This window comes from Calonectris borealis, chromosome W (genome assembly GCF_964195595.1).
Source record: "Calonectris borealis chromosome W, bCalBor7.hap1.2, whole genome shotgun sequence".
Lineage (NCBI taxonomy): Eukaryota > Metazoa > Chordata > Aves > Procellariiformes > Procellariidae > Calonectris > Calonectris borealis.
The window spans coordinates 3,925,398-3,943,625 of NC_134351.1; the positions used below are offsets into that span (position 1 = coordinate 3,925,398).

Genomic DNA, 18,228 nt, shown 5'->3' on the forward strand with positions numbered 1-18,228 from the left:
TTCTTGGAGAGCCTGGAGGTGGCCGGCCCATGGTCCGGTGGCATCTGATCGGTGGGAGCTGAATTCCTATATGACCCATGGAGGGGCTCTGCTGCGGGGGCAGAAGTGAGCTGATGGTGCGTGATGGTGTTGGTGCTGGGTCTCCATGGGATGCTCTCCACCCAGCCCTGGACATCTCCCTCTTGACCCATGTGTGGCATGGGGCTTGTGGCTCTTGGCTGATGGAAGCTTGTGGTGCCCATGGTGGGCGAGAAGGTGGCTCTCCTGCAGGACAGATGAATGGTGCTGGATCTGTTGGCAAAGTGAAGCTCTCCAAGAAGCCCATCACGGCAGGAAAGCAAGATGAGCTGGCTTCTGTCCTCGCCACCTCCGCTGCTTTTTTATTTATGGGGGTTATTCGTAAAATACCAAACGCAAGAGTTTACCCGGGTTTCAGCCCAATTCTGTTGACTTGCCCTGACTCTGGAACCACCTCCAGGGTCTCCTGGAGCTGGTGGATGGTGAGTGATGGTGCCTGGTGGGCGCTGGACCAAGGCTCTGCAAGGCTTGAGGCTGGGAGACCTGCAAGGTTCTTCTGAAGCAAGCGCAGCCTCAGTTTCTCCCTCCTGGCTCCTCTGCACCGAAAAGACGGGAAAAGACCTCCGGAGGCTGCAGAAGCGTCAGCGTCGCTCCCTGCCCCGGCTCTCCCAGCGGTGGGACCTCATCTGATTTAAGGGACCGCTTGGCTGAGTGACATTTCATTCCGAAATCGCGGGCAGGCCGGGAATGTTTCACTATGCCTCTGATCCCCGCTGGTATCTGCTCGCCGGGGAAGAAGCACCTTGTCCAAACCCGGAGCTATTCGCCCCTCGAAGCGACTCCCCATGGCTCCCCCCGCCATGTAAACAGGATCCCGCGCCGTTTCTCCGGCAGAGTCCCGCCTGCCTTTTCCCATTCCCCCCTCCTTCCACCTCCCTCTCCTACAGAGTTTATAACCTCCTGTGAAATGCCTTTATTTACAAATTGGCATCCTATTATAATCTGAAATTGAGACATCTTCCTGTGGAACTCGGATTGTATATTTGTCCCAGGGATAAACAATTGCTTGGGAATAATTTTTTTTTTTTTTTTTTTTTAAGTCACTTATTCTCGGTTTATTTTTGAGCGTACGTCCTTTTTAATAATTTTTTTTTTTATTATTATTTGCTTTGAGCACCGCGGGGCGTTGCACCCTTTCCTTCCCAGCCTCGTTGGAGACACGACCCCTTCTCTGCTTACCTAAAAACCACCGTCCCCTCCTGGAAAGGACAAGGTTATCAGGGGTTAACGCCAAGATGACAGCACTGGAGCCTCTGGAGCAAAACAGGCTGCCTGCCAGACTAGGAGCCTCCCGGCTCGCCTCGCACATCATCTGACCGTGGCCGGCGGGGAGGAGGGAGCCGGCGCTTGGCACCGACCCCGGGGCTCTTGGCTTGGCCGCCCGCTCCGGCTCCTTCGGCCCCGTGGGGGTATTTTTTAAGGGGGATCTCGCCAAGCGGGGACACGGCCGGGATAGCCCCCGTGCTGCCGTGGGGATGCTGGGGGTATCCTCCTCCCGGCTCCTGGCTCTTAGCTAATTAAAGTCCCCCCAAAAGCAGATAGGACCTATTTAATAATTACTTTTAAGTGCTCTAGGGCCTTCTGGTCCTTTCCGAGGTACTCTTCTAGGATGGGTTTTAAAAAAAAACACGATGGCAGAGGTGCTCCCCCCATTAAATGCCGGGTGTTTCAATCCATCCCTGTACAGCTCCATTAAATTCATTTTTCTGAGTGCTGCCGGATTTTCCCAACCAAACGGTGCCTTGAGAGCAGTCGACAATAAAACGCAGAAGAAGGGTCCCACCAGCGAGTCCTTCATGGTGGGGACCACTCGGCTTTTAGCCCGCAACCTGGCACTTTTTAGGGAGGAACGAGGAGAAAAAAGGTGACTTTTGGTAGTTAGGGTGCCGGGGAGGGATTCATACGGTGCTCTGCTCCCAAAAGCTGTCCCGGTGAGCGTCGGCAACTTGATCGTTGGGGACATTTAAAACTCGACGGGACAAAAACACTCGTAGAGGAGCAGCCCCGGGCTGGCAGGGATGCGGGCTGCATCGTTTCCATCCCCGCTGTCTGCCAGCGGGTATCGCTTACACTAGAGGAACCAGTAACATTAACCACATGCGTTTCCCCGCCGCCGGCATGGGGGGGTGCCTATTTCTAACCGCGGCGGCCAAGACCGTAAACCTCGATGCTGGGTTAAAACGGGGTACACCCCATTTTAGGGTGCGCGGGGGGAAAAAGAGGTGTATGGAGCCCCCCACCCCCCAGCCCTAACCGGGTGCTTTCGGAGGGTGACGGGCTGGGCGGCGGGTGCTGGCCGGGGCCGGGCGCGGGTGGGTGCCAGCCCCACCGCCGTCCCCGGCCGGCTTGAATGACCCACGCCGCAGCCTGGCCGCCTGCCTACTGTCACAAAGGAGCTTCCTTTCCAGTTTATTTTCAGCGCCGAGATATTATTAACCGCTGAGGCACGGTCTCTGTTCTAACCACCCTCGCTTTTTGCCTAAATCGCTTTGTTTTCACCCCCCGTTTGGCGTGCCGAGGCCGCCGCCTTGGCTCCGGTGCCGCCGGGGTACCGGCTGCGTCACGGCTGCTGTTGAGGAACGGGAGGGCACCCGCGGCCTGATCCTGCGCGGGGCTGAGGTCGGGGAAGGGAAGGAGCTCGGCGTCTCGCAGGATTTCCGCCCGCTGCCTTGGGATTAGCCCCTTGGTTAGGTTTTTTTTTTTTATTCTTCTTTTGATAAAAGCAACATCTTGGGTGTTGCAGGCTGCCTCTTTCTCTGCGGTTTATTATTATTTTCTTTTATTATTTTCTTTTATTTCTTTCCTTTCCTTTTTCCTTTCCTTTTTCCTTTCCTTTTTCCTTTCCTTTTTCCTTTCCTTTTTCCTTTCCTTTTTCCTTTCCTTTTTCCTTTCCTTTTTCCTTTCCTTTTTCCTTTCCTTTTTCCTTTCCTTTTTCCTTTCCTTTTTCCTTTCCTTTTTCCTTTCCTTTTTCCTTTCCTTTTTCCTTTCCTTTTTCCTTTCCTTTTTCCTTTCCTTTTTCCTTTCCTTTTTCCTTTCCTTTTTCCTTTCCTTTTCTTCTCTCTTCTCTTCTTTAGTTTACTTTTTTAATGCAAGAAAAGAGCTTTTCTGGGCAAGCATTGCAGGGATTTTCCACCCCCATCCAGGGAGGGGTGGGGGCTCGCATCCCCCGTGCAGGGACCCGCCGTGGGAGCCACCCTCGGGGGGGTCTTTGCCGATGGGTTCGAGCCGCCGGGTCCAAAAAGCTTTTTCCAGGGGGTTTTGTGCTTTTGGGGATGTGACGTGGTGTTTGGTAACAGACAGCCCCTCTCTCCCCTTTCTTTTTTATTCCTTTTTTATTTTTCCCTTGTTTTTTTTTCCCCTCCCCTCTTTCGGGTAGCGATTTAAACGCGTGATGATAACTTTCACCCTGTTAATTAAGAGGAAACATTGGGACAAGACAGGAAATTACATCAGTTTTTTATGAGGAAAGAGCCAAGAAAAAAAAAAAAAAACACAAGAAAACATAGTTATTAGTGAAAGGAAAGAAAAGTGCCGGGGGAGGAGGAGAAAGAAAAGGAGAGAAAAGGAGAAAAAACCCCCATTCCATGGGCCCCGCTTTTCCGAGGGAGGCTGCTCCGGTACTTTTATTTTATTTTTATTACGTCAAAAAATATTTGACTAGCAGGGTCACCTTTGCTTGAGCGCGACGCTCCAGCTTCCCGAGGAATCTTTTTTTTTTTTTTTTTTTTTTCTTCTTCCCTTCATGCCTTCTCTCAGCTTCCTTCCCCAAACTGTGAGGCCTAGGAAGCTCTTGGCCGGGAGACTAATTTTGGTTTGGCTGCTCAGCCCTTCAAATTGGTCCCCACCCAGTGTCATTATCTTGGTTTTAACTTGCAAGGGGGGGGAAAAAAAAAAACCCACCCTGTAAGAGCTGGCTCAGCCCTTCTCTACCCTTTTAACCTCGCTGCGTAAAAAACATCCCGGCTTCAGCTCCCCGGTTGGGTTGTGCCGGCAATGGTGAAGCACCACGGGATGGTTGCAGGAGATCCTGGTGATGGTCTCGGTGATGCTTCTCCATGTGCGATGGCAGGTCCTGTGGTCCTTCCTCATCCTCGCATCAGGATGAAGTAAGATGCCCGGTGGGGTGGTTGCAGGAGGTCCCAGTGATGCTCCTTCATGTGTGATGGCGGGTATCTGGCTCTGCGGTCCTTCTTCATCCTCCCTCAGGGAGGAAGTAAGATGCCCTGTGGGGTGGTTGCGGGAGGTCCCGGTGATGCTCTTCTGTGTGTGCGATGGTGGGTACCCGGCTCTGCGGTCCTTCCTCATCCTCCCTCGGGGATGAAGTAAGATGCCCGGTGGGTGGCCCGGTGGGTGCTGGGTTTTGGTGAAGTCCTGGCTCCTGTGGGCTTTCCCGGCTTTTCCTTGAATACCTGGGCAGGTGGAAAAACAGATTCCTCCATTAAATAACTCAGAACCACTCAGGCTGTTAAGCCTTTGGCGCATCATTGCAAATATGTACATAATAAGCGAGTCTATGGGCGGTTATATATATATGTATGTTGAATATGTAGAAGTTATATAGTTTTTATATATATATGTAGGTTGAACATATTCAATATATGATTATATATGAATATATGAATATATTCAATATATTGGATATATTCTGTCTATATATTGAATTATATATAGTGTATATATAGGTTGAATATATTCAATATATTGATATATATTCATTATATTGAATATATCAGATATAATGAATGTGTAGCGAATATGTTGAATGTATTCAATATGATATATGGAATATATAAAATATAATGAATATATAATGAAGATACTGACTATATTCAACCAATATACATAGGTTGGAAAAAAACCCATACATATATAGGTTGAATAGATGTGGTTTCTGTATCAATAAGAGCTGGCTTTGCATCGGAGAAACTGGGGTGTTGGGAAGGTGGTGAAAGTTCAAACATCCTTCGCTTTTACAACCGCTGAAGTTGGCTCCGGATCCGGTGTTTTTCAGTGATGGAAACCGATGGGTTGAATTTATAGATGCTAAAAATTGCCGGGCATCGCCGCTGAGCGGGTGATGCACAGTAATGCTGGAGGGGTTGGGTGTCTGTTGGCACGTTGACTGCAAGGTGAGATTTTGAGTGGAAAGGCAGGGAAAATAGCAAAATAGTTGAGAAATCAAATAGGGAGATGGGGTGCTGCTCGCCCACGCGGGATGGCTGCCGGTGACCCCGCGGCTGGGCTCCGGCGGCACCTTCCTGGGCAGAGCGGATGGAGTAAATAACTCCATAAAATCATCCTTCCAGCAGGAATCAAATAACAGGAGTTTTATTTGGAAAAGGAGTAAGGAGCCTGAAGTTACATCACTGCGTTTGAACTGATGAATTCATTTTCTTTGGAAGCCGGGCTGAGACTTTTTAGCTCATTATAAGGAACAAACCCATAAATCTTCATACGCGGAGGCCCGTAGTTTTCCTGTTCTTTGTCACAGCCCAGCATGGAAAATGTGTCCCGGGTGTCAAGAGCACGAAGCCTTGACACACCTGAGATGCTGCACCAAGGTTATTTTCTGGATTTATATTCTGGGTTTGCCGAGCGGTGGGGCCAAGCCCCAAACCCTCTGGGCTTTGCCCCCACCGGAGGATGCTCTGGGTCTTGATGATGCCCAAATCCCTTGGGGTTTGCCCCCACCGGAGGATGCTCTAGGTCTTGGTGATGCCCCAAACCCCCTGGGCTTTGCCTCCATGGGAGGATGCTCTGGGTCTTGGTGATGCCCAAACCCCCTGGGCTTTGCCTCCATGGGAGGATGCTCCAGGTCTTGGTGATGCCCCAAACCCCCTGGGCTTTGCTCCTTGGGAGGATGCTCTGGGTCTTGGTGATGCCCAAACCCCCTGGGCTTTGCCTCCATGGGAGGTTGCTCTAGGTCTTGGTGATGCCCCAAACCCCCTGGGCTTTGCTCCTTGGGAGGATGCTCTGGGTCTTCATGATGCCCCAAATCTCCTGGGCTTTGGTCCATGGGAGGTTGCTGCTGGGTGTCGGTGATGCCACCCCGGCTGTGGCGCGGTCCCTGCCTGGGACACGGCTCTGCCGCTGGCACCGAAAGTGGGGGTGGGATGAGCACAAGGAACTTTTTGGGTTTTTGGTTGTTTTTTAATCCGGGTGCTGCCGACCTGCCCCGTTTTATAGCCCGGGGCAAACTTCTGCCGGCCTCCGTCTGCGAAAGGGGGGTGCCAACTCCGCCGGAGCGCTGGGAGGGTTAATTACTTAATGAATGTAATATTCTCTATAATTGCTAAGCGTTATTAATCCAGAGTAAAGTGAGAGGCGAGGGGAGGGGTGTGTGCGTGGCCAGGCTTGCGAACTCCATCCAAACGCCGTCCGTCCGTCCGTCCCTTGCTTGCCCCCTACCCGGGTAGGGGCCGATGCTGTCCGTCCGTCGGTCCGTCCATCCCTGGGCGGCGACCCTGCCCGTACGCGAGCGTGCTTCGCCGCCTGCTCTTAGGAATAGGCGTGATTAGATTATGAAGGCAGACAGAAGTAATGATTAACTTTTTCAGTCTGCATGCTGTCTCCAGTCTGGCGCTGGGTGTTTTTTTTTCCCCCTAAGTAGGCCCTGGCCCCGCGTCGACAGGGTATTAGGTTGTAAAGAAAGCCAGGAGGAATGAAGGCAAGGGAGGGGAGGGGAAAGGGGGGGGGGGGGGAAGTCTTTTCCATCGGATCCGGGACTGGAATTTATTGGCAGGAATGCAGTAAATGCTCCAAATGCCAGCCCAGCTAAACAGTTTTCATAATTGTTACGGAGCGGGGCACGACGGGCGTGAAAAGGACTTTTGTTCCAACCCTGCTTTTTCCATGGATTTACATCCCTGCGAGGGATGCTGCTCTGGGAAAGGGAGCTGGGGGAGGTCGTCGGGTTGTTTTTTTTTTTTTTGAGGGCGGGAGGAAAACACATATTTACGTCTGTTTTCAGTCTTTGGGGAGAATTCTAGGTCGGCGTGCTGCGGGGAGAGGCTTTTTTTTTTTGAGAGCGGCAGCGATGCCGTGTGTGTGCGTGGAATGCAGTTGGGGGGGGGGGAACCGAACACACATCTGGGTATTAGGTATCCATTTGGAAATCCTAGACTGCTCTGCTTCAGTTTTTATTAAGGTCTTTACAAGGTTTTTAACGTGTAACCCACATAGCTACATGTTGTCAGTGGAGAGCCGTGGCTTTCCTGGGGGCCGTATCCCTGCCCTCCCCGGGGCATTGCCGGGTACCAGGCGACCTCCCTCCCTTGCATAAAAAATATTTTTAATTGCAAAAGCGTTTTGAGGTCTTCATCCTCTAAAACCGAGCTCGGTGGCTGTGTTGAGGGGGGGCTGTGACCCCAGGGCTGACGTGGCCCGGTGGCTTCTGGTGGCTTCGACATCTGCGTCGGTGATTTATCCCTGCGTTGGAAAGGTGATGGGCAGGATGCTGGCGCGGGAGCCTCCAGCACAACCCAAGCCGGGAGAGAGATTTTGGCAAGCTCATCTTTAGGTCTTGATTTGCGTCGTCGTAAGTCAGGAGCTCTTTGTGTGCCGGTTTCTCCTTCTCAGAAGGTTTCTGGTGGAGATCCGGGTTGGGTATGGGTGGAGAAGAGGTGTGTCTTGGTAGCTGCTGGGGACGAAGCACGGAGGCGTTTGCTCACCTCCGGGAGCTGGGGCTGGTACCAACCCCGAGTCGCTCGGTGGTCGCATGGCAGCATCTCATGAACGCTGGCTTGGGCTTCCTCTGTTTTTCAGAGGAGCCCCTTGGCTGATTGTCGTTAAAATGTGATTGTTCCGGGTTGCTGTCAAGGCAGGGGAGGAGGTTGGAGGGTGCACGGGGCTGCAGAGCATCCTGCAACACCTCCCGAGCCAGCAAGTCCTCCCAGGACATCCCCACCGGCACAGGAGAACAGCAACGGGGACGCCTGCAGCAAAAATAGGATTTCTGGGGGTTTTCCACATGGACCTGCATGCCCTCGTGCTTACCCAGGTGGCCTGGGGGTCTTAAAGACCCCATGGGTGTTGGCAGCACCCCTCTGGAAGGGTCTCCCCTCTTGAAGCATCCCTTCGTCCCACCCGACCGCCGGGTTGGAGCTTGGGGAAGGGATTCCCGTCCTACTGCTTTTTTGAAACAAGGGAAAAGTTTTCCCACACCTTTGAGGGGTGCAGAAGGAGAGGCAGATAAAGAAGGTTCTTTAAATTAAAACTTCAAAAATAATTAGACTGACTGTATACTAAACAACAGCAAAGAGGCCCATTTACTGTAAATATTATGAATGGATTTGGCTGGCTTCTTCATCCCCACCCTTCCTCTAAGGCTTTTCTCTGAGCTGAGTCGAAATTCGGCCTTCAGACAGCACGGTACTCTATAATTTGCATGGCTGATGAGGCCCGAAGCCTGGTACGGAGGAAACTGGAGTCAGCTGGCTCCTCGCTAACCGCTGGAGACAGGCAGACAGGCATTTTTGGTGTGTGCCTGCCTGTATTTTTTTTTTTTTCCCCCTCCTCCTTGTAGCTGCAGCCTTGCTTGGCTTTTAAAGAAAATGGGCACAAAAAAAGGTTGTTCTCTTCTCGAGTCGTTTTTAGCCATGGTAATTGATTAATCACCGTAATTAGACAGTAGCAGTGACTAATAGGATGTTTATGAATCAAATTTCTGGTTTGGTGGACTCCATGAACTCAGCAGTTTCACTTTGGTTCTGTCTTTGCCGTCCTTCGATGCAGGGGACATGGGGGAGCCGGGCTTCCTTCACACGGGCTTGATCACCCTGTATTTTTCAAGCTTGGACATCCCTCCTGGGCCAACCTTGGCGTTTGCCATACTGGTGCCCGCTCTTGAGGCTTTGTAGGTCTGCAACAACATGCTTGCAGGGACCCTTTCTCAGCTTGTTTTCTTGCTTTTGTGTCCCAAATTCACCCTGAAAGGTCAGGGCTGGGTTCCAGGTTGGGAGAAGGTTGACTCAAGGCACCACCAAGTTGGGGTGGGAACCTTAGGGGATGTCCTTAGGGATCAGTCATCTCTACCCACCGTCTAACCCAACCTCGTTTTTTGTCTTGATTTCACAAGAGGCTTTCCCAGCCATGGTGAAGGTGATATAGAAGTTCTTGGTTGGGTCACCAGGGGACCGAGCAGAGCACTCCCAAGCTTGGAGGTCGCTGCTAACATGAGTCTGAACCAAAGCCCTTGTTACAAATATCGGGAAATCCCAGATTCCTTCCACTGATGGCTTCTGCCAAATTTTATCCTCTGTGTCCCCGTCAGACTCGCAAGGTGTCAAATCTGTTGGCAACATCTCGGCTTCTGGATACCAGCCCGTAGAAAACTTCAGCAGACTGAAGTCTTGGGGGGAAACTCAGGTGGGCATTTATTTTCATGCAAGGTTGACTTATTTTGCTAGGAGGAAGGAGCCATTTAAGTGATTGGGTGGACAACTTGTTAATAAATTAGAGAAATAATCTTAAGGCTCTTTAGCCTGCATGACTACTGTGTATGTTGAGTAATAAGAGCTGCCTAATTAGACATAGACACAAATTTATGGTCTAGCCTGTCAATCCGCGGATTAAGGACTCCGTAAGTACCTAGTGACACAATGGGCTGTAATGGCTCCTAAAGAGATGTTATGGTCTATCGTGTCAATAATCCACAGATTAAGGGCTCCCTAAGTACGTGTTGACGTGACCGACTTTCCCGGCTCTTTGGGGGCTCTTGTGTTGGCGTGGTGGAGGGACCCCATGGGCCACCTCGGGCGGTGGCATCCCTGCAGTAGGTAAGGGTTTATTTTCTCTGCAAACAACAGGAGCTTAACACATGACCATCCTCTAAATTAGCCTTTCAGAAATCATCCCAGCCATCAAAAGCTGGGGGGGGGGGGGGTGTGAGGAAGCTGAAGCTGTCTAGCCCTTGTGTGCAGGGAGATATAAAAGGTTTGGGGCAAACATTGCCGTGGGTGGTGTCTCCAGGCTGCCCACAAACTCCGCTAAAGGCACAAAGACCCTTTTCTGCAGCAGGATATATCCTTTAATTTGGATTTTTTTTTTTTTCCTTTGCTTTCGCAAAGCATACCTGGAAATCTGGCTTTGAAGGATTTTTCTTGGTTTTTTTTTTGTTTGTTCCCCCACCCAAGTAGGCTGTAAATTACCCCAGAGACTAGAAAGGAAGTAAAATTTCCCTTTTTGGTGCCCGTTTTTCTTTGCTTTGATGAGCTGTGTAGTTGCACGTCACGCTCGGTGTTCTCCTCACCTCGATGCAATGCCTGTTCGCTTCTCGAGCAAGAGTTCAGGGCTGTGTTTTTCCTGAGATCCTGCAAAAACAGCACTTGCCAGTGACACGAGGGGCAAAACTGCGACTGGAGTGTCCCGAGCTGCCCTGAGGACCCTCAAGAAGAGCGTGCAAAAACCCATAAAAAGCTCCGGGGTTTGTGTCTCCATCTCTTCCATCTCGACGAGCAGGAGAAGATGGGGGGCATGGCTCTGTCCCGGGCTCGCAAATGCCGCTTAAGGTCAGCCAAGAGAGATTACCGGGCGCGAGACGCGCTGAGCTTGGTCTCAGCCTTGGCCCCGGCCAGACGACACGTTGTGCTGACACCAGTCCAGCCCATAGTTTTTTTTAAGCACAGATGCCCTCCGCGTGTGCTGACGGATAAAGGAGGAAGGACCATAGGTTCATCTGCTCATCGGCGGTGCCCACATCACTTGTTTTCCAGCGGAAAGCTGCCCCTGGGAAGCCAGGCAGGGATCTCACCACCCCTCCAGGTCTGCCCCAGAAGCTCACGTCTGGGTCCCGGTCCTTCTAGGAAAAGTCCGTAAGACTAGTCTGCTTTCGGCGCTATGATTTCTTGGTGGACATCTACATTAATTTATCTGTTGCCTTTACCCATTCGTGTTGGGTTATCGGTTGTGCGTGTAGTGTCACCTCCGCAAGTGGCCCAGGTGAAGGTACCACAAAACCTGAGCGACCTGATCTAGTTGAAGGTGTCCCTGGTCCTTGCAGGGGGTTGGACTAGATGACCTTTAAAGGTCCCTTCCAACCCAAACCGTTCCGTGATTCTATGAAAATGAGGAGGCTTTTGTTAGCGGTTCGGGGTAGATGATGCCATGGCGAGTATTGCGTCAGGGTTGATGTTTGGTGGGAAATCCAGCCCCAGGGATCACAGAGGAAGGAGGGAGAGGAGAGGCTGTGATGGTGAGAAGTTTAGGAAGAGCATGAGAAGATGCTTTGGGTCAAAAAAAAAAAATCTATAAATATATATGTATAAAAAAATATAAATACGTAGTTTGAAACACTTCTACAGCTGGATAACGTAATTTGCGTCTAATCCTAATACCATTGAGGAAAGATCCGATTACAGGCATTTAAAAACCTCATCAGGAACGCAGTTGTATTCCCATTTTCAGCGACGAGTTGTTATTTTCCCAGATCCCAGTGACAATTTAGATAGCTCTTGACTTGATCCGATGGGAGTAGTCCCGGCGGGTGAGATAGCTCAGTGGGTGTTAAACTTGCTGTTTTCTTTAGAGGTCGGTTGATTACAGGAAAACCTTTAGCTATGTCAAAACAAAACAAAGCAAAACAAAAGATCCCCAGCCCACCTCCCCTCTACGTTCATGAACTTGGCACCGGGACAAGGCTGAGATCCGAAAGCCGGCCAGGAGCTGCGTTGGTTTTGTTTTAATTTTTTTTTTTAAATTCAATTTTGCTGAAATGTTTCAGTTCTTCCTGAATGAAAAAAGAACTTTTTCTTCCCAAATTCCGGAAGCTGAGCCCGGAGCTCAGAAAGAAAAAGTACAGATGACATGGTTTCATCATCCTAAAAGTGTTCATGTGTCGAGGAGAAAAGCCACACCGGAAATTTTCTGCCACTTCCAAGAGGTGAGATGCGAGTCCTCCTGCCACAGCTTGGGAGAACCAGGCGTGGGGCCGTTACTGACGAATTTGGGTGTTTCCATGGTGTGAATCTCCCGTACCCACCTTCATCTGGACCTCCTTGGTTTCAGCAGCTTTTAATTTTTTGAGGTTATTGCTCCGGTGTCCCATCCTCCAGGATTTCTATATGGATGTAGCGTTTTCTGCAGCATCCCTTCCCGGAGCAGGATGATGCCCCGCGCCCACGGGCAGCATGTGCGTACCTGAAGCTAGAAAAATCCTGGCTGTGGCTTTTTATTAAGGAATTTTGGGCAGGACTTGATGGTCACGAGGGTCAAGGCAGGTGGTGGGAAACCTCACAGCCTCTTACGCTGGTTGGTGTGCTGGGAAGTCGCTGGGAGGATGCTTTTGTGGAGGACACTACTACTTCTCCATGGGATGTGCCGGTAAAAGTGAGGGCAGCCCTTCAGGAGGGTGTAAAAAATACGGGAAAATACGGAAAAAAAAAAAATTTTTTTCAATGGGAATGTGATGTTGAATAAGGGGGCGTTGCCGTCCACACCAAAATTCCAAAAAATGTTACCCCAAAGACTTTGGGGTATCAAACTATTGCCTTAATTTCTCCCCTTCATGCAGAAATGTGCTCTGCTTCGGATGGCCGTTCTCCGTAGACCCAGCTATAAGTGATCAATACGACTGATTCTCTCAATTCCTGAGGGCAGACTCACTTTATTTTCAGTTATTTATGTATTTTTTTTTCTTTTTTTCACAATAAGCTTGCACAATGCACTGGGGGGGAGCCTGACGGAGCCCCTAGGCAGGCCGTAACGCAAACCATGGAAAATAATAATAAACCAATGACAGCAGCAAACGGAGGGATGCTTAATAACGAAATAATAGCGCGGATGTTTATAGCATTAAACATTATCATTGTTTGCTGGAATATGGGAACGCTCCCAGTTTGCTGGGAGTTTTCCAGGCATTTAGAAAGGGATGTGTTTGCTCCGAGGAGCTCGTAAAAACGATGCTTTTAACTCAAAACCAGAATCCCAATGTGTTTCTCAGCCATTTCTGGGCTGTCGCACACGAGGACACGTTGAGAGCGATGTGGCTGCGAATTTCCCACATCTGGGTTTTTGCGTGAGATGGGACGGAGACGGGAGTTGGATGGTGGGTCCAGATGAACCCGGCGGGGCATTTTGGGGTAAAATCCACCTATTTGCTTCATTTGTTCAGGCGCATGGTCATTGCCACCAAAAAAACCTTTCGGGGAAAAAAAAAATCTCCATCCCTGGAGGAAGCATCTCTGCGTCATTTTTTCCTCCTCTCCTGCCTCCGCCGCCCGAGCGATGCCACCGGCTTTTCCCACCCCTTTTCCCGGCGGATGCCAGAATCAGGGAGGTGGGTGGGAGCGGGGAGGCTCCGCCGGGGTCCCAACAACCGTGAAAAGCGGCTTTGGTGGCGGCTGGCAGGGAGGCCTGATCCTGTTTATCCGAGCTCAACCCTTATATTCTCATGGCTTTTTGACTAGACATCCAGTCAACAGCCGAATCCCGCAAACGGAAGAGGCTCTGGCATATTTATACTGTGTGCTGGCATTGGCTCCTTAAAAAAAAAAAAAAAAAAATCTCCCGGATTACCTAAGACTTGTCCTTGAGGTCTGGTCACCCCATGTCATTGAAAAACCTAGTGGGATTCATTCATGAAGTTCCAGCCCTCCATAAAGGTCTGTTCATTCATAGCCAAGGCAGTTTTCTTTTTCTTTTTTTTTTTTTTAGTGGGTTTTTTTTTTTTTTTTAATGCTCTGGCAATTAAATAACTCTTTGTAAGCGGCAATGAGCTACTTGTTAAGTGGTCTTCACTAATGCAAGCACAAATATCAGGTGAAAAAGTCTCCCCCCCCCCCGCCTCCTCCTGAAAGGGATGCTTTTATGTTCAAATAAATAAAAGCCTATAGGAATTCCAGCGGGGTTCAATGACTCTCGCTCCAAAATTCCCTCCACTGCTGTAAAACAAAACCCAAGGAGCTCTGAGCATCGCGGGGAGGCTGCGGCGGAGGGGGGCGATGGGTGGTCGAGATGGGGACGGATCCAGGAGCATCCCTTCCCTGGATCCAGGAGCATCCCCCCCCAGATCCCTCTATCTCCCAGGCATCCCCCCCCAAAAAATTCCTCTATCTTCTGGACATCCCCCCCCAAAAAAATTCCTCTATCTCCTGGGTGGGTGGGGGAAATGCCATCCTGGGGGTGTTTCTTGCCCCGCTGGGTGCACCCTGGGGTGGGGGGCACCCCATTTGGGTTAAGAGGTAACCCAAGCCACCCACCCCGTCCCGACTCGGTCCCTCGCGCGGTGCCAGGTTTCAGCAGGATATAAAGTTATCCGCAACAAAGTTCGGGAGGCACCGAAAAGGGGAGGTGGAAGGACAAACCGGGGCACCCTTTGACGGATGCTTTCCCGGGGACCACCCCCCCGCCCCCCGCCAGAACCCTCATCCCCCGTTTCACCCGGGAGCGAGGGTCCCTATTTTGGGGCCTATGCAGTCAGGCCCATTTTTAGTAGCTGCCTCCAGCAACTGCAGAAATATTTTCCTCGCTGGCATAGAAATGAGGAAATTAAAAGTGTGTGGCTGGGCTTTTTGGGGTTTTTTGTTTTTTTTTTTTTTAAAAGCACAGCGCAGGGCTTGGAGCACAACTCTGAGACGGGAGGAAAAAACTGCGCTGGGGCTTATTAATAACAAAAAAAAATAGAGAAAACGGGGCAGCCAGCATGCCGCTGCCGTTCCTCGTGCTGGGGGGTGGTTTTGGGGGGGATGCAGGGAGAGCTTTGGGGTGCTGGGTCACCCACCATCCCCGGTCCCATAGCTGCTCCCACGGTGCAGGGGATTATTTTGATAGCGCTCACTAACTCGCATTCCCAGCTTGATATTTTTTGGGTTTTTTTAAAATATGGTTTTTTTTTCTTTAAATACAGTTACAGAGATGAATAGTTCCCAGGTCTTAACATGCCTACCGAGGCTGGAAGGAATTACCCGCTGAGCAGCGCTGGGCTGTAGGGATCCTCCGTCAGGAAAAGGGACTTTTTCGTGTTTCTCAGCCCCCCCTCCTGCTTTTTTCTCCTACGTCGTATCCTCGCTGCTCGCACGGGGTAGCTACGGGCAAGGGAGTCGAAAGAAGGGCTACGGGAATGAATTTCTGGGGCTTTCGGAGGTTTTTTAGGGCATTTTTGTTAACAAGCGCGAGATTTCTGGTCCCCACCCTGCCACCGTCTGATGGCGCTTCCCGCGGGTCGGGGCTTCATCCGACGTCTCCATCCTCTCCATCACCCAGGTTCTGCCTACGGGCAGGGAAAAACCCCATGAGCTAGAGCAGGCGAGTCCTTGTCCCCTCCGGTCCCATGGGGTGACCTTCAATGTGCTTTTCTTAGCAGCACCTCGGTTTTTTTCAGCATCTGTGCGCAGTAGATAGTTATGGAAGTGGATCCGTCGTCTGGTGGGTGCAAATAAGGGGTTTTAGGGTGTTTGGTCTTGCTGGATGCAGCTGGCTGGAGCATCTCATCTCTCCTGTTGGTACTGAAGGTGGTCCTAGTGATGGTTTGGGTGAGGGATGGCTGCGCCGCGGGTGCTGCTGGTGGGTCTCAAGCCACTTCTGAAGGTGGACCTGGTGATTTAGGACCCATAACTCCAACCAGAGCCGGGCACTGAAGCAGCACAGGAATCCCCCAAACCTGGGTCCACTTAAATGGTCTTAATAGTGGCTTTAACACATGGCTTTTGGAAACGGCTGTGGGTGTTGGTGTGCGCGTGGAGAGCATCATGAAGACATGGGCAGGCAAGGACCTGCCAGCATTGCGTCGCTTTTGGGTCGTATTACACCCGCCCGGTGCTCAATTTCTCCTTTTTCTTTCTTTTTTTCTCCTGTTTGGTAGATTCCCAAGTTCTTCAGGAGCCGGGGGATCGGTCACACTGGTGCGTGGTGGCATACTGGGAAGAGAAGACGCGTGTGGGTCGGCTGTACTCTGTCCAAGAGCCCTCCCTGGATATCTTCTATGATCTACCTCAGGGGAATGGTTTCTGCCTCGGACAGCTCAACTCGGACAACAAAAGCCAACTGGTGCAGAAGGTCCGCAGCAAGATCGGCTATGGCATCCAGCTCACCAAGGAAGTGGACGGCGTGTGGGTGTACAACCGCAGCAGTTACCCCATCTTCATCAAGTCGGCCACACTGGACAACCCCGACTCCAGGACGTTGCTGGTTCACAAAGTGTTTCCAGGTTTTTCCATCAAGGCTTTTGACTACGAGAAGGCGTACAGCTTGCAGAGACCCAACGACCATGAGTTCATGCAGCAACCATGGACCGGATTTACTGTTCAGATCAGCTTTGTGAAAGGCTGGGGCCAGTGCTACACGAGACAGTTTATCAGCAGTTGCCCGTGCTGGTTGGAGGTTATTTTTAATAACCGATGACTCGAGACAGAGTGGACTCATGACATTTATACTACTTTGCTGCTATTATTTCCTTCTGAGTGCTTGCTTTTCATGCAAACTTTTTGTTTTTGTTTTGTTTTGTTTGTTTCCCCCCCCCCCCCCCCCGCCCCATTTTGAGAAATAGCTTATGGAAAGATTTTTTTGCCTTGGGTATTTTGATAAATATATCTATTTTTTAAAAGTGTGAATGACCAATAACTCAGAAGGGCGAGAGAAGGGTGCGGGGGGGGGGGGGGTGTGGATCGCATACGATAATTATTTCGCGCCTCTGAAAGGATTATCCTATGTGATCGATGGATTCGGAAGCCACTTGCTATATGTTACAGCTCCTTCTCTTGGATAAAACAACAAGATACCTGTATTTTTTACGCACCACCTTCCCCTTGCCGCCAGCCATCCCCGGTGACGGTGACACTGAGACCCCTTCCCCAGCGGTGCTAACCCCACGTTGCCGCCGAAGGATGGTGCAAAACCTTCCCAACCAGGTCTTTACCCACCCTTTTTATTTTATTTTTCTTGTTGCTGGGTTCACGTCTTGTCACTGTGTTCATCCTTCCACCGCTTTTTTTTTTTTTTTTTTCCCCTACGGTCATGGATTGATGCAAGGGGAGAAAACGACAGCGGAGAAACCTCGTGCATGGCCCGTGCTTTATAATTTGAGCTGAGATGCGAAGCGACAGAAGCCTAAGCCTAAAAAAAACAAAACAAAACAAAACAAAACCAACAAAACAAATGAAAAACAAATGGGAAAACGAAAGAAAAAGGGTTCACAAATAGTTGGTCTGTTGTAACCTGCTTAGATCAGGTTATCCCGGTACCATCCTATCTGGAAATGCAGTTGTGCTTTCATTTCTTCTTGAATTCATACACGAGTATGATACTTTTACACTGTTCTTAGCTCAATGAGCATGTTTAGACCTTAACATAAGCTATTTTTCTAAATATAAAGGTTTAAATGAACAAGAGAGCATTCTCATTGGAACTTTAGCATTGTAGTGCTTTGGAAATAAAACACACAAAAAAAAGGACTCCTTAAAAAAACCCTGAGATTTATTAAAGAAAAAAAATGTATTTTATGTTATATATAAATATATTATTACTTGTAAATATAAAGACGTTTTATAAGCATCATTATTTATGTATTGTGCAATGTGTATAAACGAGAAAAAATAAGAAAGATGCACTTTGCTTTAATATAAATGCAAATAACAAATGCCAAATTAAAAAAAAAAAAAAAAAGAACACGAGATTGGTGTTTTTTTCTATGGGTGTTATCATCCAGATGAATGTTTTTTCTAAAGGAGTTTATGTTCCATTAAAAAATAAAAACGTACACTTGATCCCAGGCTGTGCCGAGTGGCTTTTTTAGTGGTGGGGATGAGGCAGGCAGGAGAGTTGCTGCTCGAAGCGGGTACCGCATGGGCTCGGCGGTGGGGGCACCCACCCCAGCCCCGGGTGGGACCGCTCCGGCGTGGGTGGCACCCAGATAGGGTCACTCCTGAGCTTTGGGCTCCGTTGGGCTGATGCGGTGCAGGTGGCTCTGGGCTCCCCGGCTTGGATGCACCCAATCGGCCCAAGTCTGGAGGGGCTGGCCGGGTCTGGGCAGATTGCACAGGGTTGCACCCCAAAATCTGCTGGGATTGTTTTTATTATTATTCCTGTTTCTCATAATTTTAACTTGAAAGAACCTCCATGCGAGGGACCCAGCTCCCGTTCAGCACTGTCCCAGTCCCTGAAATACCAGGGGAGACCAAGCTTCTGCTCTGCACTGGGACTTGGGTGGCCCATGCCGCC

At 50.1% G+C, this 18,228-nt stretch overlaps 1 protein-coding gene across 5 annotated transcripts in view; it reads left to right on the plus strand.

The window, feature by feature from the left end:
• The window catches only part of LOC142074906 (mothers against decapentaplegic homolog 7), a 28,970-nt gene extending 11,196 nt beyond the window's left edge, over window positions 1-17,774 (plus strand). For all 5 annotated transcript variants that reach the window (XM_075135875.1, XM_075135871.1, XM_075135874.1 and 2 more), the window contains one exon: window positions 15,875-17,774. In XM_075135875.1, the coding sequence (XP_074991976.1) occupies window positions 15,875-16,413 (539 nt within the window). In that variant the 3' untranslated portion in view covers window positions 16,414-17,774. The remainder of the gene's footprint in view (window positions 1-15,874) is intronic.
• The last annotated feature ends 454 nt before the right edge of the window (window positions 17,775-18,228 follow it).